Genomic DNA, 21830 nt, shown 5'->3' on the forward strand with positions numbered 1-21830 from the left:
CCCGTCTATCTAAATACGCTCTCTCTCCCTTGAAAAAAAGAAACTTTTAAGCGGTGTTCAACATTTTTACTCATAGTTGCACGCATGCACTAAGATTATGTTTGTTTGGGTTTCTTGTCAATTTCTCAATATGAAAAGCTAGATATTCAGATAAACAGCGATGCAATTTTCGAAAAATTAGAAATTTAGAAAAGCTGAGTTCATATGGAAGGATGAAAAGCTCGATCTTCTGATCTTTTACTTTTTGAACCTAGAAAGTCAGATAAATAGCAATGCAATTTTCGGAAAATCAGAAACTTAGAAAAGCTGAGTTCATATGGAAGGATGAAAAGCTCGATCTTCTGATCTTTTACTTTTTGAACCTAGAAAGTCAGATAAATAGCAATGCAATTTTCGGAAAATCAGAAACTTAGAAAAGCTGAGTTCATATGGAAGGATGAAAAGCTCGATCTTCTGATCTTTTTACTTTTTAAATCTAGAAAGCTAAACACATCTTTTAAAAACTATTGCTAGCTTTTCAAAAAATAAATCTAACAGCAACTTTTCAAAAAATTCCAAAAACTACAGCTCAAACAAACATACATCTAATTTGAGTTCACAACCTTCACGGGTTCTTGAGTGGGGATGGAATATCAACAAATCAGTCCCCATTCCTTCACTGGTTACAATATGAAACATAATTAACAAAATTTCGGGCTCGTTTGGTTCCGGTTGCTTATTTTTAGCACATGTTACATCGAATGTTTAGATGCTAATTAAGAGTATTAAACGTAGACTATTTACAAAATCCATTACATAGATGGAGGCTAAACAGCGAGACGAATCTATTAAGCCTAATTAGTCCATGATTTGACAATGTGCTGCTACAGTAAACATTTGCTAACGATGGACTAATTAGACTTAATAGATCTGTCTCGTCGTTTAGCCTCCATCTGTACAATTAGATTTATAATTAGCTTATATTTAATTCTCCTAATTAGCCTCCAAATATTCGATGGAACTAAACACCCCGAACAAAGAACAATGCGAGTCTGTGAAGCAGGTATGACTAAAACAGCCTCACTAACCTCCACGTGCACTTATCAACACGCGAAAGCCAGTCACATATTCTTTTGTCATCATGTGGTGGCTACTGTTTCTTCTCTTTGATTATTTCTGATGTTTTTTCGACAAACATATTTTCTGATTCTTACTAGTTACTAAAGGAAAATTTTCTGCAACGTGTTTGGGAAAAAATCAAAGCGAAGGTAGTTGGTTTAGTTAGGAAGACGCCTACAGTGGGCCCTCACAACTCACAACAGAAACCAAACGGAGCAAAAACCGGAAGGGGGAAAGAAATGGCGGCGATGCTCCGCCACGCCGCCGCCGCCGCAGCGGCGCTCCTAGCCGTCGCGGTCGTCTGCGCCGACGGTGCCTCCACGTTCTACTCCTCGGACCCCAACCTCGGATCCGCCCGCGTCGTCTTCCAGGTCACCCGCAAACCTTCCAACCCCTGCCTCCACGATATCGCTCTTTTGCCGCTTCGAGATTCGCCGGCGATGTCTCGCCTGGAATTCGCGCAAAAAGGGGCGATTTTTACTGGTTTCTCGGGGAGGAATCGGGTCCGAGAGTCTTGGATCCTCCGTGTTCGTTGAGGGGCTGGGAAATCGAGGGAGGATCTGAGCGAGGATATCGGGGGCGTTGTTCTTGCTGCTGCGAGATTCGTTCCGAGAATTGGCTCGGCGTGGGCAATGTGGCTGGGGACTGGGGTTGTGTTGGATTTGCGAGCTGCGAGTAGAGAGAGGGGTTTGGGTGGTCTGGTGAATGCCTAGAACTGTGAATTGGTGGTAGTGCTCTACTCATTGTCTCCATACATGTTAGAAAATGTCATTTTTACAGACATAGGAACATTGAATTAGTGGATGTGTGGTGCTCAGCTGGCTACTCTTGCATGAATTTCCCTAGAATGGTGGGCTCGACTGGCTTCCAAGTAGATTGATATGCTGTCGTGTTTCTTCGAACGTCCGTGTGGGATAAGGTTACCCATGGGTCTCTACCGACCAGGATACTGGTCAGCCCTGACAAGTGGGCCTGCCCAACCATGTCGTGCGGGCCAAGGCGTAAAGATACGTGGAGCGCAAGTCCGGAGGCTGGGCGAATGGATTCTGCTCGGATATCACGGGATACTTGTTGTAACCTGACTTTGATTGCTTTCTATATAACAAACGACTAGAATTAGATCTCATCAGATTATAACCCTAGGTTGTCAGCCTTTATAAGGCGGCTAGGGATAACTCAATCGAAGGCGTCTCATACCAGCGATACAATCCTCCAGAACACAGGACGTAAGGTATTACTCTCCGGAGGCCCGAACCTATCTAAACCTTGCGTCCCTGTGTTACCATTCGAGTTCTTGGTCTTACGATCTCATTCGCCTACAAACCTACCACTTGGCTAACCCCCTAGTGGACTTTCGGTCACTAAATCTGACAGTTGGCGCGCTAGGTAGGTTGATCATGAGATCCTCCTCAGTGAGCTCGATGGCATCCCGCCCCGACGTCATCTTCCTAGAGAGCATGAAGGAATTCCTCGCCAATCTGATCCAGCTCCGCTTGGGAGCATGCAAACGGACTCCGACTCCACCACCTCCATCGCCAACTCGGTGTCCATTGCCAGCTTGGCCTCCGTAGGATCTGCATCGACGGAGCAAGGTCTTCACCCGAGGATCATCAAGCCGCTTGCCTAGCAGGTCGGCGATCCCTCTCTCTTAGAGAGGATCCCACACATCCTTGCAGCAACCCACCCATCCACACCCTCCGATCTAATTGCGTGGCTAGATTGCATCAGCAACACCATTGCTGAGTGCATCAATCTCTCCAAGGTGGCACTACACCCCGGGAGGTCGGCGCAGGGCTCCCCTCGCGCCCCTTTTGGCATCAAGAACTCGGCTGTCATGTCTTACGAAAAACTCATGCAGTCTTTCCAGATCCAATCTGAAGACCCTACCACCGGGACACGCGAAACAGGAGGCCCGCAACCGCCGGGAGGAGCTGCGCCGCCGCGACGATTACAACCGTCACTACGACGCCCTTGGCGATGCCTGCAATCCACCCTAGCACGACAACGACGCACATCCCAGGGTCCTGCCGGTACAGTACCGCCTCATGGCAGACGACGACATAGACATCGACGGGTTCGCTGCGTTCACCCCCCTGCCTCAGGGCTATCCAGTGGCCACTCACTTTCAAGCCAGTCATCAACGAGAACTACAATGGTCGTTCCGACCCGACGATCTGGCTGAAGACGTACTGTATCGCGGTCAAGGCTGGGAACAGCACCTATGACCAGATGGCCGCCTACTTCCCGGTGGTGATGAGAAGCACACCTCTCTTATGGCTCGAGAACCTCCCACGAGGCTGCATTGACACTTGGGGTCAGCTCGCCAGAGCCTTCACCTAGAACTATCAGGCTACTTACACCTGACCTGGAAACACGGAAAATCTCGGCCAAGTCCGTCAGTGGAAACGAAATTCTCCGCGAGTACGGTAACCGTCTTCGACAACCGCAACAGGCTAACTGATGTTGAAGACCTTGACATCATCTGGTACTTTCGTACCGGCCTCAAGAACCGTTCGTTGTTCCGCACCATGTTCCAGGCCGCTCCCAAGACGGTCGAACACATGATGCAGATCGTCAACCTTCACGCCGACACACATGAGGCCAAGAACGTCCAATTCTAGGACGGCAAGCACCGCCACAACAATGACTATGAACCGCCGACTCACCAAGACCACCAGCACTAGTTCAGGACGGAGCCCTCCTGACCTCGGAAGTGGGCCCCCGAGGTCCTCGCCGCCGAAGCCGACCCTATGAGGTAGGCAACCTTCCTCCAAGAGGAGTTCGACGATACGTTGAATACCTCGTGCCCCTTCCACAAGGACGCACACCACAATTTTCGGGACTGCACGGTCCTCAAGAAAGAGCTCGACGCCCTGGTGGAATACAAGCGGCCCTGCCGGAACGACTATTGCAAGGAAGACAACCGCTGCGACAATCACCGCCGCGACGACCACGACAACCGCTGACACGACGAATGCCGCCGCGATGGCCGCGATGACCAACACAGAGAAGAGCACCATGACCAGTGCAACCCCGACGCCAACCAGGGCGCCGGCAACGACAACGGTGAGTTCTAGCGCGCCGAGCGGGAGGTGAACATCATCATCGGCGGCCCTAAAGCTTTCTGCAGTAATCGCAAGCACAAGTTGCAAAGGCGGGAAGTGCACTTCGTCTCCATCACACTAGTCCAGTATCTGCGCTGGTCGAAGATGCCCATAACCTTCTCCAGGGAAGATTATTGGGTGCACATCCCGGACCCCGGGTCTTACCCGCTAGTGATGTCCCTGAAGCACATGGACTTCACCGAGGTGCTAATCGATGGTGGCAGCGGCCTCAACATCATCTTCACCGAGACCCTAAAGCGCATGGACTTCAACTTCGAGCAGCTCCTTCCCTGCGCAGACCCGTTCTACAGCATAGTATCCGGCAAAGGATCCTATCCTATCGGGAGAGTCATCTTGCCGGTCACGTTCAGCATCCCTGACAACAACCGCACCGAGCATCTCACCTTCAAGGTTGCCAACTTCAAGACCTCCTACCATACCATCTTTGGCATGCCAATGCTAGCGAGGTTCATGGCGATCCCCAACCATACCTACATCGTCCTCAAGATGTTGGCTCCAAACGGCGTCCTCTCCATCTTCGGCGATGTCGAAACGTCCTACAAGTGTGACACGGAAGCCATACAGCTCGCTGAGACCCTGGAGTACTCGGCCAACGCCACCATGATGCTCGTCGAGTCCAAGAAGGTGGACCGGAGTCATCTTCCATTAGACAGTGACTGCAACCACTCTTCTTCTAGCCAAGCTTCACCTCATGGAAGTAGCCGGATAGTATACTTAAGCTGCTATTTTAACTCTTGCTTTATGTTAATTTTGTTTTCACCTAGCATTACTCAACCCTCAAAGTACACTTGTGGAATTTTTCATGATATAAACGTAGCTTCTACATGAGTGTCATTGCAAGGGCTGCTAGCAGAGCACAACTGATTCAGTCACTAAAAGGGTGGAAACTTCGAGGGACTAGATGTCTCAGAATTTATTATGCTCTAATGTTGGAAACCGTCTACATTTTGTTTCATTTCACGTTCTAAATCCCAGATAGTGAATTCACAAATCAAGGGTGATCATGTGTAGTTGCTACCTTTAGCATGCAACTCTTGGTAATGTTTGCTCCTGCTCTAATCATCACACTTCTGTTGCAATTGTACCTGCAGACAAATTTTGGTGATATTGAGTTCGGTTTCTTTCCTCATGTTGCGCCTAAGACTGTTGACCACATATTCAAACTCGTGCGGCTTGGATGCTACAACACAAATCATATCTTCAGGGTATTCAGCGCTTTAAATTGCCTGCTTATAATGTTATGTCAATAGCTCAACATAACCTTAATTTTTTTTCGCAAACTACTTATTTATCTATATAATGTTATGTTGCCTTTTTCCAGGTCGACAAGGGTTTTGTGGCACAAGTTGCTGCTGTTGTAGGAGGTAGAACCGCCCCAATGAATGAGGAGCAGAAAAGAGAAGCAGAGAAAACAATTGTTGGTGAATTTAGTAGTGTCAAGCATGTCAGGGGAATCCTATCCATGGGAAGGTACATTCTGTATACAATTTGGCAGACTTCTAATACTTTTCTTTCTTATGATTCTGGCCTGAAACAATGAGCATATAGTATCTTTTTGCGCAGTTGAAGAGTTCATCCTTGAATTATCTAGTTGTTTATTAGGAAAAATATAAATACCACTACATGGGGTTTTTCCATACTTCATCTATCTGTATAGTTATGTACATATCCATAGGAATCTATTAAATCCCTGGAAAGCATTTAGAATTTGCATATTAGCTAATAGTTATCTTATAACTTATAAATCTTTCTTTTCCTTCAACAAGGCACTCTGATCCAGACAGCGGCGGTTCATCCTTCTCCTTTCTTCTTGGCGATGCTCCACACCTTGATGGCCAGGTGTTTAACACTACTTCAAAGCTTCATAATCGATATCAGCTACTTCACTGGTCTGAGATTGATACATAATGAATTTCAGTATGCTGTATTTGGGAGGGTCACTAAAGGTGACGATACATTGAGAAAGCTAGAGAGGCTTCCAACCCGCAGAGAAGGCATTTTTGTGATGGTACGTGTCAACTGCAAGAGCTCTGTGTCATGCACAGGACCCTTATATATAGTATGCCTGACAAAGTGACAAGTGAATGTTGTGTTTTTTTTTCTTTTGTCAGCCGATCGAGCGAATCGACATCCTGTCAACATACTATTATGGTAAGACTGACCCAAGATTTTGTATGCAAAGCTAGCAAACATAGCATTATACATGATCTAGGATTTGAAATGCCAGCAGTTCTCAATAGTAAATGGCCGGCCTTGTGCAGATATTGATATGGAGAGTTGCGAAGCAGAAAAATCTATTCTTAGGAGGAGACTTTCTGAATCAGCATCAGAAGTTGAGCGATGGGTAAGAATCTTACAAATATTGAAGACAATTCTTCTTAGCATATGCCTGTTCAGAGAAATATTCAAAGTTCAACTCATGCCGTTTTCATTTTTCTTTTGCAGAGAAGAAAATGCTTCGCTTGATGCTGGAGTTATGTCAGGTGAAACACTTGCTTATTGATTTCAGTATAACATTTACAAGGCAGCAACTTGATATATGTGTTAAACAGTTGGAATGAAAATACTAAATGCTTAAAAGGATTAGTAGTCTCCGTATTGATCACACAATAAGGGATCTTCCAGTGGAAGTATGGAACTACCAAGTATGAAAATTGCCATCCGAGTTGACTTGTACAATCCAGATATTTAAAGTCATGTGTCTAATGCTGTTGTAAGTGACCTGGTAATTTGATCCTTGCACTCATGTAGTACCTGCATTCCACGATGTCCAGTCTCACTAGTCGCTACTAGGCTTGCCAAAATGGTATGTTCATTTTTTATCATTCCGAGTGGGACTGGGCGTGTGATAGTTAATTGGTCTAAATATGAGTAGGGACATGTGACGGAGTGCATTAGTCTGGCAGAAATTAATGCTGACAAGAACTCCATCCAAGGTGTACCATGTTCACGTTAGTGATTGATGGCTGCCCTTGTTAGTGACCCAGGTAGACTCATTTGTCTTGTACTTGACTCCATCCAAGATGTCCTGTGTTCATTAACTTACACCTTAAACACATGGGGGGTCATAATCAAGTAGTTTTTTCAAAAAGTAACTCCGTCCGTCTTCCTTTTGGAGGTTTCCTTGTACCAATGTAACATTGTTAACATAATTTATTTGTAATATATTGTTCCCCTAAATCATAATGTGCAGTTTCTTTTTTATTCCTCCAGGATACGAACTTGTCAAGTGCAGTAGGTGAATACCTCAAAAACGAATCGTTTCTTTTGAACCGCACCAGAAATATTGCTTGGTTAACTCAAGCATGCATGAGCAACACCAATCTTTGAAATTTTCAATACAAACTGCCTGCCCTTATAATTTTTTTTACCTTTGATGCAACGCAGGGCTGATGGCTGAGGCACAGCACGGACTGTATGGAAAGTGAATTGCTCCCTGAATGTGCATGCTGTATGCCTTTAAATGTACTCAAAAGTGTTACATGAGTCGATGCTATAGCTATAATGCTAAATTAAATAGAAATGTGGTTACATACATACATGCTCGGTGGGTTTTGTTTGCCACAGTTGCAACAAAGTCTCAGTTCATCTCCTGTTTTTAGCTTGGTTTTGTCAAGACAATGTATGCTACGACCGGCACACCTACATTTATATATGGTCATGAAACATGCTTCTCAGAGAAGATGAAATGGCTGCCTCCTGGAGACCTGAACTGTGTATATTTGGCACAGGTTACTCGCAGTAATGAAAAAGCAAAATGCGTTTTGTTTTAGGTTGTCTGATCTCTGTATTTTGTTAAAAAGAAAAGAACTAATAATACACAGAACTGCAGTGACTAGTGGTCGACTGAACGAAGGCTGTCTGAAACTATAGTTTTGCTACCGGCAGTAACTGCCCGGTGGATACTATACATCGGATATGCTGCAATTTCACCACTCACCTTCTATCGAGAGACAAAACTGCTGATGTTATCCCACATGCAAAATTGCTTGGAACTTAAAAAACTATAAATCTTAGATCGAGTATCAAAATTAAATTCCGATTGCACCATTGGCTTTTTGACAATAAAAGCTTCACAACAAGACTCCACTTGGCTATATTTGGACGAACTTTTTTTATTCATATTTTTAATCAAGGTTGCACATTTTCTTGACCGAGTTCATATAATTTCTTCCAGACGTACAAATTTTTGTTCCATAAGTTTGCACAATTTATTCCAGATCTATACATTTTTGTTCTGTTCTATGTATTCATATAATTTGCTCAATGTGTATAGTTATTTTGTTCTGTAACTTTGTATAATTTGTTCCAGATATACATATCATAAAAATATTTTCACCTTCATAAAAATATCCATAAATAAATTTCATCCAAACATAGTCGAGTGTAGTCTTATTTTGAAGATTTTGTTGTAATAAGATTAATGGTGCAATCGGAATTTAATTTAGATGCTCGGTTTATGGGTTATGACTTTTTTTTAAACTTTAAAACTGCATGCATGTCGATGATGTCATCAAACTTGTCCTCGCTTGCATGCATGGGTACATGCATTTGATTCTTTTCTTCTTTAGGTCTTGTGAGCCAAATAAGAATAGATGTCATAGGTGCGTGCAACTGATCCAACCTTGACGCTACATGTGACGAATTTGTTGCCTTCGATGATAACTAGCCGCACCCATAACTATAGATGACCAAATGGGCGGCGCGGCCCGGCCTGGCCCGAGCACGGTTTGGCTCAACCCGTTTAGGCCTGGATAATAACCGTACCGTGCCATGCTGGCCCATGGGCCGAAGCAGCGGCCTAGGCCCAACACTAAGGGCTATTAGTCGTGCTGGGCTGGCCTAGTGGCCCGTCGGGCCCATGAAGGCCCATCCTTCCCATTCTAGCCCGGCTCAGCTAAAAAAATCCTTCATCAGATTAAATTTTCAAAGGCAAAAATTAGAGGTATTATACATACAAACATATATACATATATATTTAGAGGTAATGCACATGCAAATATATATACAAATTACAACTAAACGTGCCTAAGCATGTCTAAACGTGCCTCCATCGTGCCCGAGCGGCCAGCCGTTAATTGTGCCAGACCGAGCTGGCCCACGAGCTGACTCACCCGACACTAAGGACACTAAGGACGGACCGGGTCAGCCCGGGCACGGCTAGGATCGTGCTAGATCAGACTGGTACCGAGCCAAATTTTCGGGCCGTGGGTTATGGCCAAGCTTTTCCCATAATCACCGCACGTCCGTAGGTGTCTGCGCTGCATTGGTAGCCGTGTCCGTCCGAGTCGTCTTCTTCCTCTTCATGTGAGCGAGAAGTGGCCCTAACTAACGCTGCTGAAAACCAAGCTCATAACTCTAGGGCGAGTAGGCATATCACGTTTCTAGTAGCTCCATGCCATGCTGCGACGACGACGACGTGCGATCTCTCGAGCACGCGTGAAACCATGGAACAAAACGACGAAGCCTGCGTTGCTCGTGCCCATGGTTTCATGGAAAAAACCGTTGCGAGAGTGTGTGGCCGCCGTTCGGGAGACCAACAAGCGAGCTAGTGTCAGAGATATCATATCTACAAAATGTAACAGGGTTGGATATCCATCGACGACGTGGAAAAGATCAGGCAGCTGACATATATACGCTCCTTAATTAGAACATGCTCGTACTCTTGGCCAAAAAGGACATGTACACTTGGCCACTTGGGCGCGTTACGTTCTTCAGTCCATGCACAAAAGAGCAGCCTCCCTACTATAGAGTATGGAGTGTGTGCGCACACACACACAGTAGATCAGTGAGTATGAAGTGCGGAATCAGATCGATCAGCTCACAGACGAGCACTACACAAAGCCCAAGAAGCAGCAGGCACACGTGCACTACCGCTATAATAGCTACACTGCACTACACTTTGACACACAATCGCATGTCGTCGTCGATCGACAAACGACGGCTTGGAAGTTGGAGAGAAAATATCGATGATGGGCCGCTAGTGGCCAGCTAGCACGCACATGTGTATGTGAACGGAAAAGGAGAGAAAAGCGACAAATTGCGTTGCAACCATGCATATGATATGGAAGAACAAGCTATGACAATTTGGAGACCATGCAAATTGGCGAACCGTCAGTTGCTACTCTATAAGCAAGCATCTGCTCGTCTCTGTCGGTGTCATCATCTGTCAAGCTTAGAAATTACTTGGAACTTAATCCTGGCTGTCGTCTCTACACAGTTGATTCGTGCGTGTAATTACCTGCGGTAATTAAGGGCGCGTTTGGTTCGTTTCCATCGCTAGCCTGGCTCGCATCTGGTATGCATGCTAAGCTGGGCCAGGCTGATTGCATGCATGCAGGTGATCAATGTTTGGTTACCAGGACGAAAGTAGACAGGCTGAGCAGAGCACATGTTTGGTTGCATGTATGAGCTAAGAACTGGCGAATAGAGAAGAGAAAGCAGTTGTTTGGTTGGCTGCATGTACCAGAGTTTGAATACCAGATTGCTGAAATTGGTGAGGTTACCACAAGTCAAATTTTAGGCTAGGTACTCATACAACTCGTTCATACCAATGGAGGTCATCATCGGCTCAATATTACAACAAATGATCATACAAGCTTGTACAATAAAACTAGGATAATAATGAACTGAACAATGATAATGATATCTTTGGTTGGTGTGCTTGTTTTGTTCAGTTGTTTGTCAGCCTTGAACTGAGGAGGGGCTTGATCTACATGTTGGTTGTGATAGGCAGCCCAAGCTTGTTCTTCAGTGTTGTACCCTTTGAAACAGGCTCCCTTGAAGCCATTAACTTGTTGATGGCAATCCCTCCAGGTGGAGAAGACGCCAGTTTTGCGGCCATAGAACACAACATACCAAGTCATAATTGAAGTCCTAGATTAGTTACAATGCAGCAATACAATGTGAGTTGTAACAAAAATAATCAATGAACAATGCAAACAATTAATTAGGTGCTCAGATCATGCAGAAATAAATAAGGATATCATAACAGGCAATGGAATTGTGCTCAGATCATGCACAACTCAAAAGAAAAACATAACAGCCAATGGTCTATTACTCAGATGAAGCACAAGTGGAAAAGGATATCATGAAGGCAATGAGCTATGCTCAGATAATGCACAACTGAAAAAGGAAACATAACAGCCAATGGTCTATTACTCAGATGAAGCACAAATGAAAAAGGATATCATGAAGGCAATGAGCTGTGCTCAGATAATGCACAACTGAAAAAGGAAACATAACAGCCAATGGTCTATTACTCAGATGAAGCACACATGAAAAAGGATATCATGAAGACAAAGAGCTGTGCTCAGATCATGCACAATTCATAAAGGAAAACATAACAGCCAGTACATTTGTACTCAGATGAACCACAAATGAAAAAGGATATCATGAAGGCAAGGAATTGTGCTCGGATCATGCACAACTGAAAAAGGATATCATCTAGGCAATGAGTTGTGCTCAGGTTCTTACAGAAATGAATAAGGATATCATAGAGGCAATTAATTAGGTGCTCAGATCATACACAACTGAATAAGGACATCATAAAAGGCAATGGGTTGTGCTCAGATCATGCTCCAATGAATAAGGACATCATAATAGGCAATGAGTTGTGCTCAGATCATGCACAGGAGAATAAGGACATCATAATAGGCAATGAGTTGTGCTCAGTTCATACATAACTGAATAAGGACCTCATAAAGGCAATGAGTTGTGCTCAGATCATTTTTAAGCACAGAAGGTAAATAATGACAGACACATGACATCATAGGCATATGAATAACTGCAACCATGACCAAGTGTCCATGACATCATAGGCAATGTAACTGACTGATCAAATACATCACAGACCAACTACAGTCTCTGCCTCTCTAAGACCACAACCTAACCATACTTACCAGCCACAACCTAAGGGTGTTGTGTCAAACCAAAACAAATGGAGCAAAGTGTTTGAAGCTCCAGTCAGTGTATCCTGCACAAAAGAAGTCACTATGCAAAAGATAGATCAGTCAGGAAGCATGTAGAGGGATCTACATGTAGGAATTCTTGGCAAGCCATGTCCTTAGCCAAAGGACGCGGTGGTTCTCAGCCATGTTGACAAAGGCATCACCCTGGGCCTTGTTGTCAACCAGATGAGAGAAAGCACAGATCAGAGCCTCCTCACTGAACCCTGGCATGTACATCACTGCACTGTACAGATCAGGGTTCAACACCTCAACCTTGGTCTCACGGATAGCAGAAGCAACATCCCTCACTGCCTCAGTCATACTGCTCATCACCAGATGGTCCTCCTCAGTGAGGACAGACCTCTTCCTCTTCTTGCTAGGACCAGAACCCCTAATGACCTCTATTGTATCCTTGGGTGCTTCTCCAAACACCTTAGCAGCATCATCAATGCACTTGGCTGCCTTGTCCTCATCATATGGTTCAGTCTTGATTTAGATATCTATAAAGTCAGATGGGCTACCTAGAGCCTCATTAGAACCCATAGCATACTTGCCAGTGGCCAACCCATTGCCAAAAATGATCATCATCTCCTTGTAGTTCTCAATGTGTTTGTTCAGAAATTCAGCATCCTTAGGGTGTGCCTAATTGTAGTGTGTATGATTAGTTAGAAATGTTAGAAATAAAACTAAAGGATCAGGATAAGAACAAGGTAAGGAAGATCTAGGCATCCCACACACCTTGATGTGTCCCATATAGTGCTCCTCATCAAGGCTGATCATGCAATTCTCCTCAATCCAAAGGGCACCACTTAGTTCCCTAAGCTTGGACACCTTCATCCATCTCTGTCTCCACTTCCTCAAGTGGTTATACACTTGAGTACCAGACACTTCATTGCCACTAAACTCCTGCAGGTACTTGGCAACTTGGTTCAGATGGACCTCCTTGAAGCCCTTGTCTGTTCTAACACCACTCTCAATCAGCTGACTCATACGGCGCAAGACAAAGGAAGACATGGCACTAGTCCAGCGCATAGCACCCCTAGGGCGCTGCTCTGGACCAGGACCAGCAACCTGGACAACCTCATCAGCCACTGACAGATCAATCACCCCAACCTCCTCAGCCATCCCTAATGAAATGCATGCTTAACATTATTGCACAAACCCATTGCCATATGATCAGGAAAAGTAGAATGTAATTAATGGATGCTTAACATCATTGCACAAACTCATTGCCATAAGATCAGGAAAAGTAGAATGTAATTAATGGATGCTTAACATCATTGCACAAACTCATTGCCATAAGATCAGGAAAAGTAGAATGTAATTAATGGATGCTTAACATCATTGCACAAACTCATTGCCATATGATCAGGAAAAATAGAATGTAACTGATGCATGTTCAACATCATTGCACATGTATTTAACCTCAGGGAATGTAAAAGAAACAGTGGAACAAATCATCATTGCACATGTACTTAGCCTCAGGGAAGGTAAAAGAAATAGTGGAATAAATAATCATTGCACATGTACTTAGCCTCAGGGAAGGTAAAAGAAATAGTGGAATAAATAATCATTACACATGTACTTAGCCTCAGTGAATGTAACAGAACAACAGTGGAATAAATAATCATTGCACATGGACTCAGCCTCAGTCAAGGTAAAAGAAATAGAGGATGAAATGATCATTGCACATGTCCATAGCCTCAGTCTAGTTGTTCATACAACATATTATTACATCATCATTGCACAAGTGCATTGGCTCAGCTAACAGAACAACAGTTGATCATTGCACACAAACAGCAAGCTCTACACATGAGAGGTGCCCCTATTGTTCCACATATCATTTGCAATTTCATTCCTTCTTGTACCCCAATCTAAATTGTCATCTGTCTGACAACCATCAGCAGGTGCAGTACTACTACAATTAGGTTCCCATGTTGCTTCATCAGGAATAACCTCATCCTGACCATGGCCAATTATCCAATTATGAAGAATACAACATGCAAGAACTAATTTGACTTGTGTCTTGAATGGGTGGTAGGGCTTGTTGTCTAGAATACGGAATCGATTCTTTAAAGCCCCAAATGCCCTCTCAACTGTGACCCTTAGGCTTGAATGCCTCAAGTTGAACAACTCTTTCTTATTGGTAGGATAATTTCTTCCACCATATTCTTTCAAGTGGTATCTAGTGGCTCGGTAAGGGGGCATAAATCCAGGACGACATGCATAGCCAGCGTCCACTAGGTAGAATTTACCTAAACAATTCATTAGGTAGCCAAGAATCAGTTGTAGTGGTTATGTGAAATCCCAATTTGTGGTTTGTCTAAAAGTTTCTGTTACAAGTACCTGGAGGAACCCTTAACCCATCATCCCTCTCTAGAGCATCAGCTAGAATGAGTGCATCATGTGCAGATCCCTCCCATCCAGCTAGCACATAAGTGAACCTCAGATCAAAGTCAACTGCAGCAAGCATATTTTGAGTAGGATAGTGCTTCCTACCCCCTAAATGTTGCAGATATCTTTGCTGGAACTCTAGCATGAACATGAGTACCATCTATTGCACCAATACAGTCCTACATTATAGCAAGACTTGTGATTAAAGTTTGGTCAGGACTGCAGTTAGGTACAGGTAAACCTTACATTCATTTAATTACCTTAAAATAAGGATACCACCTTGGGCTTGTTCTGATTTTAAGTGCTGTCTCAGTTGATGGTGGCCTTATCATCTCTCCCCTCAGCTCACCAATAGCATACAATACCTCTCTAAAATACCTACTTATTGTTTCCATGGATCTCCTAAATGTTTGGTGGATTACTCTAAATCTCTGGTTGTGTCCCACAACATGGAGAAACATTGCTACTTGTTTCTCCACAGTACTGTTTATTGTGTCCCTTAGCAAGCTTCTATCCCTAAGCAGGTTACACAGGTTGAAAAAGGGAGCTCTACGCATACACAACATGTTCACACATTCTATGTCATTACAATTAAAAATTTTGTTCGGGTTGGCTTGGCGTTCCTCATCCATAGCACTCATTGGGGCATATGTAATCCGAGGCTGTGAATTATAGGCCACCCTGAGCCTACTCATGAAGTATGCATAGATGACAGACACAAAAGCAGCAGCTTTTATCACAAGCATGCGTCTCTGGTCGACAGGGTTCATCTATTACACAATGCAAAGCATGTCTCAGCAAAACAACAAATCATTTTGAGCATTCAACAAGTGGGTCAGGAAAAAAAACTGCATCATCGCCTAATGCACAAGTGCTCACATATAGGTAAATCAGTGTAATAAGAATGCATCATTGGATAAGGACATGTGCTCAGTTTTCATTTTTATAACTTAATATCATCGGCCAAGAACATGTGCTCACTGTTGAAAATAAATAAGCATTCATCATCGGCTAAGAACATGTGCTCACTGTTGAAAGAAAATAAGCATTCATCATCGGCTAAGAACATGTGCTCACTGTTGAAAGTAAATAAGCATTCATCATCGGCTAAGAACATGTGCTCAGTTTCCAGAGTAAGTAAGCAACCATCATCGGCTAATGACAAAGGCTCACTGGAAAAAATCGTTACCGCTAGCTCCTTCAGTAAATAGTCCGAGGGCTTTCAAGAGTTCAACGGGTAAGCCAAGATAAAGGCAGATCTGCACATGAGGGAGAGGGATTACTATCAAAACATACAAGATCCAATCGGGAGAAACAACAACAGACCGAAACCCTAAAAGATAAAACTTGCCTTTTTACCTCCAACGAAATCACCAGCACAGATCCGACCCTACAAATGTTCAAAGCATTAGGACCCCAAAAAAACCGATGGAGAAAGGGAGCAACACCAGATCTGCGACGGATTATAGGTTACCTGCTCTCTTTGCCACGAAACCCCGACGAATCGAACCTCAAACCTGCGGAAAATGAAGAGAGGGAGAAGCGAAAGGTCAACCACCGATTGAATCGAGCCTCAAACACCGTGGATCTGGAGCACAAGTAAGAGAAGATGCATCACCTGCTGCGTGTTAGATCTGGAAGAGCAGGAAGAGGAGGACACGAGGAAGCGGGAGAGCTCACAGCGGAGAGGCAGAGGGCGAGTGCGATGGAGAGAATGGGGGGAGGGGCGGCGGCGGTGAAGATATAGCGTGGATGGAAGGCGCGAAAGCGGCGGCGGTAACCCTAGCTTCCCGCGCGCGCCCCCGCATCTCCCGCCTGCACGCGAGGAGCCATTTTTCTGGGCACTGAGAGCGCGCTCGCGTCCCGCACGAGCCAGGCTGCCAAGAAACGGAATCCATTTTCGTTTCCCGGCAGCCAGGCTTGGGGGGTTGTGTTGCACGCCCAGAGCCAGTCTCAGGTACGAATACAGGCATCCAATCGCTTCGACGTTGTATCCCGAGGGCCAGGCCGAGCCATATGCGGGGAAGCAAACGCACCCTAATAAGCTCGTACGGAGTAGCTTATCAATGCCCCCGGATTTAATTGGCGTGCATGTTTTCTTAGGGAGTGTTTGGATACGACGCGCTAAACTTTAGCAGGATCTATCGGATGTTCAGATGCTAATTAGGAGGACTAAATATGAGTTAATTACAAAACTAATTGCACAAATGAAATCTAATTCGCGAGATGGATCTATTAAGCCTAATTAATCCATCATTAGCAATGGTTATTGTAGCACCACATTGTCAAATCATGGACTAATTAGGTTTAATAGATTCATCTCGCGAATTAAACTCTATCTATGTAATTAGTTTTATAATTAGACTATGTTTAATACTCCTGATTAGTATCAACCATCTGATGTAAAGACAGTTGCTGAACTTTAGCAGCCTGCGTCCAATCAGGCCCTTAGGAGAAAAATGTTTCGTCTGCTTCCTTGGATGGCTGGCGTTCATACTTGCAATACGGAGACATAGGTGGGGAGCTAACGCGTGGGAAGCCAGATGTTTAACTACCAAGTTGCCTCTCCAAACACCGGTAAATCAAGCTATAAGCCAAAGATTCATCCCTCGCAATGTCTCTTCGGAGACATCTTCCTAAATTGGAACAATACGGAGAAGATTAGCATTACCCCTGTGGAAGGATGACATGCACAAATTGAGGACTCGTCCAAATTTTTTTAAATTTTCGTGCATCGGTCCCTAGTTTACTCGCAACTATTCCCATGGTGTATTCTTTCCGCGCCCCAACGCCCTTGGACCTTTTGCCACTGATCCACAAGGTGACTTCACATTTTTGTGTTCCCGCTGTTGTCATCTTTCAGTTTCCTTCTTTCTTTTTAACAAAATAACTCAGTTTACTTCCAATAAAAATAATAAAAATTCATTGTCTCCATCACAAAAAATCGGCTAAAACACTAATATCCATATAAAAGCACATATTTACACACAAACATGCATGTGGCAGAAAGACCTTAGATGGTTGATATTTACGTGTCCATTGAACATCCACACAATGGGCGTATCGTAAGACAATCTCTTTTAGAATGTCAAATCCATGTGTGTGTTCTTCATTTCTTCAATTTAGCGTCTTTCGGTAGCGCAAGTCCATGCATGTCGATCTCACCACAGTCCACCCACGCAACCAAACAGGTAGCCCTTGAACTTGCCCCTTCCCTGCTCACCCAAAGGTCACAAAATCATATGAAAACTAGTAACTGATGAACAGTCAGCAGAAAATAATAAGGAATAGGCTACGTTTCAAATGTCAAAAGGGAGTAGAAGATGAGTGGGGAGCACGTTGCAACATGAATATATATGGAAGAACATGTTATGGCATTCTTTTTTTTAATTTGCAGACCGGATTGGCAAATCATCAAGAATGCTATGGCATTCTTGATGATCTTTAGTCATCATCAGCAGTTTGGTAGTGCATTGTTGTTCTTTTGTGTCTTATAGTAAACTGAGACAAGATGCGATACACGTAGTGCATTGTTGCTCTGTGGAAACGTGACGTGTGACGGAGCTGACCACCTTGGGATCGGCGCGGCCGGGCCGGATCTTGATGATCTTTAGTCATCATCAGCAGTTTTGATAAATTCAGCGTTTTTTTTGTATGGCCCTTTTGAAAAGCTAAAACTATTTCCGTGATCCTACCTTTTTATGCGAAGAGATCCTACACAAATTGGACGAATTATTATGAAATCCATTAAAATTTCGTGTTCCTAATGAGAAAAAAAATTGTGTAGATTTATCAAACTGATTCATAGTTTTTTCCAACCGTCATGATTGTTTTGCAGAAAAGTTCCTCACTTTTTTCTAATCAACCCATCCCTCGCACCTCCTTGATCCGGACGCATGGCGCTCACGAAGCCTGCATGCATGCAGCAGTTGGTGGACTTGCGCTCCACGGCTCTGCGCGTCGATCCCAGCTGCGCGCACCAGGTAGGTAGAGTCAAGCTTCGCCAAGGGGATCCGCCATTGAGCTGCAGCTACCGCGTCAAACGAAATTTCTCAGAAGGTAATGAACACAACGTCAAGGAAGACCAAGTCCTTGGCTTGGAAATAAAGTTGATGAGACTTTGAGAGAGACATGACTGGCTTGGAAACAAAATTGATGAGAGAGAGAGAGAGAGAGAGAGAGAGAGAGAGAGACATGATTAGCATGGAAACAAAGTTGATAAAACTTTGAGAGAGACATGATTGGCTTGGAAATAAAGTTGATGAGACTTTGAGAGAGACCTGATGATGGATGAGTTTGTGAATGATTCAGCGCCCCATGACACAAACAACTCATAACCTGCTAATGCTAATCCCGCACGCCAGTGCGCGCTGGTGTTGTTTCGGACATAGTCCATCCACTTGTAACTCAGCTCTCAACCATCCACGCAACAACCACCATGGCTGAAGCAGTTGTAGGGTTGCTGATTGGCAAGCTCGGTGCGGCTTTGGTGAATGAGGCAGCAAGTTCTGGTGCATCACTGCTCTGCCACGAAGCCTCTGCCCTCAAGGGTCTCTTTGGTGAGATCCATGAAGCCAAGGATGAGCTTGAGAGTATGCAGGCTTATTTGAAAGCAGCAGAGCGGTTCAAGGACACTGATGAGACCACCGGCCTCTTCGTCGACAGAATCAGGGGCTTCGCTTTTGAGATCGAGGATGTTGTTGATGAGTTCACCTACAAGCTGGAGGACAAGCACGGAGGGTTTGTTTCCAAGATGAAGAAGAGGATCAAGTATGCCAGTACCTGGCGCCGGCTTGCGCACAAGCTGAATGATATCAAGGGCAGGCTTCAAGGGGCTAAGCAGCGGAACCAGGACTACACCATGAAACAAACGGATAGAAATGCTGGAGGCATTGCTTTTCATGCCAATCAAGCTTTGAATTTCACAAGGGATGAGGACCTTGTGGGGATTACCGAGCACAAGAAGCAACTGGTTCAATGGCTAGCAGGTGATTTAGAACAGAGATGCAAAATATTCGCTGTTTGGGGCATGCCTGGTGTGGGGAAAACAACTTTGGTTGCTCATGTGTACAAGACCATCAAAATGGACTTTGATGCTGCTGCATGGGTAACCGTGTCACAGAGTTATGATGTTCAAGAGCTGTTGAAGAAAATTGCTGGAGAGTTTGGCATCACAGCTGATGCTGCCAACATGGAAAAGGAAAGACTAGCTGAGATCATCTACCAGTACCTCCAAGGTAAAAGGTGCATCTTAGTTCTGGATGACGTTTGGGCTGCAGATGTCTGGTCAGAGATAAGGACTGTTTTTCCATCTAATTGTATTGGTCGATTTGTTATCACATCAAGAAAGCATGAAGTATCATTATTAGGAACCAGTAATTCAGCTATTCACTTGGAACCACTTGACAAAGATGACTCTTGGGAGTTATTCTGCAAATCAGCCTTTTGGAACGATGGTGACAGAAAGTGCCCATTGCACTTGAAGGTTTTGGCTTTGAAATTTGTGGAGAAGTGTGAAGGGTTGCCTATTGCTATTGCATGCATCGGCAGCCAATTATCTGCGAAAGGACAAACTTCTGCCGAATGGGAAAAAGCATATGATGAGTTAGAGCTGCAATTGGTTAAAAATGTGATGCCTCGTGTTGAGACTATTCTTAACGTCAGCATGGAGGACCTTCCATGTGATTTGAAAAATTGTTTCTTACACTGTGCATTATTCCCAGAAGATTATCCCATCATGAGGAGGGCAGTAATGAGGCACTGGATTAGTAGTGGGTTCATCAAGAAGAAGGGGAACCAAACATTGGAGGAAGTGGCGGAGGAGTACTTGACTGAGCTTGTGAACCGAAGCCTATTACAGGTAGTGAAGAGGAATCATACTGGGCGGTTGAAATGTTGTCAAATGCATGATGTAATACGGCTTGTTGCGCTCAAAAAAGCAGAGAAAGAATGCTTTGGTAAAGTGTATGATGGCTCTGGGGAATTTTCTGGAGGGCCCACACGTCGTATATCAATCCAGAGTAGAAACCTTGACCGAATTAGTCCATCAAATGCATCACATATCCGTTCACTTCATGTTTTTGAGAGGTATATCGATATTGATTTGCTGAGGCCCATCCTAACATCTTCGAATTTGCTGTCAACGTTGGATCTGAAAGGTGCTTGTATCAAGATGTTGCCTACTGAGGTATTCAACTTGTTTAATCTGCGGTATTTGGGCCTTAGATCTACTACTATTGAAAGTCTACCTGAAACAATAGGAAGGTTGCAAAACTTGGAAGTGTTGGATGCTTTTAATGCTCAGTTGTTGTATTTGCCGAATAACATTGTAAAACTTCAGAAGTTGAGATACCTTTATGCATGTAATGTTTTTCAAGAAGGTGAAGATATTCACCCTACCATTGGTGTAAAGGTGCCTAGTGGCATAAGGCACTTGACGTCACTGCAAGCTTTGCAATGTGTGGAGGCAAGTTCAGAAATTCTGCGTGAGGTTGGAGATTTGACAGAGCTAAGAACATTCAGTGTCTGCAATGTGAGAAGTGAACACTCTGGTAACTTAAGAGATGCTGTCAACAAAATGAGTCATCTTGTTCATCTAGAAATTATAACTCCAGGGGAGAAGGAAGTGCTGCATCTAGAGGGACTTTGTTTACCTCCAACCATTTCTAAGCTTGTTTTAGAAGGACAGCTGGAGAGAAAATCAATACATAAGGTTCTGTCATCTTGGTCTCGCCTCAGTAGCCTCACAATGTTGCACATGTCATTCTGCAAAATTGATGAGGAGTCGTTTCCCAGTTTGTTGGTGCTACGTGGTTTATGTGTGCTTGCCCTTAGCAAGGCTTTTGATGGGAAGAAGCTGCACTTCACTGCAGGGTGTTTCCCAAGACTTCAGGTTCTATCCATATGGGACGCACCACAGCTCAATCAAGTTCAAATAGAACAGGGTGCAATGTCAAACCTTGCTCAGCTCTACTTGCAAGTCTGTCATAAGTTGAAGTTTCTTCCTCAAGGCATTGAACACCTTAAAAACCTTGTGGAGTTATATCTACATGATACATCAGAAGAGCTCGTAGAGAGGCTTTGGCGGAAGGGAGGACCAGATGAATGCAAGGACGATCGTATGGACATTAGCCACATCAGAAAGGTTATTGTTATTATGGGCACCCGGGAATGGATAGTGTGATCGAAAGACTACCTACTGCTAAGGTAATGTTTGTTTTTTGGGACCTAGATAGAATTTGAGCAACAGCAGGTTTTTGCCGGG

The 21830-nt window shown here is 44.2% G+C and overlaps 2 protein-coding genes and 1 pseudogene across 3 annotated transcripts; 2 read left to right on the plus strand and 1 right to left on the minus strand.

Annotated features, from left to right (window-relative positions):
• The first annotated feature begins 1266 nt into the window (after window positions 1–1266).
• On the plus strand, window positions 1267–7912 carry LOC101761578 (peptidyl-prolyl cis-trans isomerase CYP23). 2 transcript variants are annotated; one of them, XM_004979583.4, is made up of 10 exons: window positions 1267–1469; window positions 5315–5428; window positions 5545–5693; window positions 5990–6062; window positions 6142–6231; window positions 6335–6374; window positions 6485–6567; window positions 6669–6706; window positions 7437–7461; window positions 7611–7912. In XM_004979583.4, the coding sequence occupies exons 1-8, from the start codon at window positions 1338–1340 to the stop codon at window positions 6687–6689; spliced, it is 702 nt and encodes a 233-aa protein (XP_004979640.1). In that variant the 5' UTR covers window positions 1267–1337; the 3' UTR covers window positions 6690–6706; window positions 7437–7461; window positions 7611–7912. The 2 variants fall into 2 exon arrangements, with proteins under 2 accessions (XP_004979640.1, XP_004979639.1); XM_004979582.4 differs by lacking the exon at window positions 7437–7461.
• Window positions 7913–12256: 4344 nt separating this feature from the next.
• LOC101777683 lies at window positions 12257–13297 on the minus strand (annotated as a pseudogene).
• A 5458-nt stretch (window positions 13298–18755) lies between these two features.
• Window positions 18756–21814, plus strand: LOC101762665 (disease resistance protein RPM1). The gene has a single exon (XM_004979585.4). The coding sequence runs from the start codon at window positions 19005–19007 to the stop codon at window positions 21747–21749; it is 2745 nt and encodes a 914-aa protein (XP_004979642.1). The 5' UTR covers window positions 18756–19004; the 3' UTR covers window positions 21750–21814.
• Window positions 21815–21830: the final 16 nt, after the last annotated feature.

The sequence above is a fragment of the Setaria italica genome, chromosome VIII (genome assembly GCF_000263155.2).
Source record: "Setaria italica strain Yugu1 chromosome VIII, Setaria_italica_v2.0, whole genome shotgun sequence".
Lineage (NCBI taxonomy): Eukaryota > Viridiplantae > Streptophyta > Magnoliopsida > Poales > Poaceae > Setaria > Setaria italica.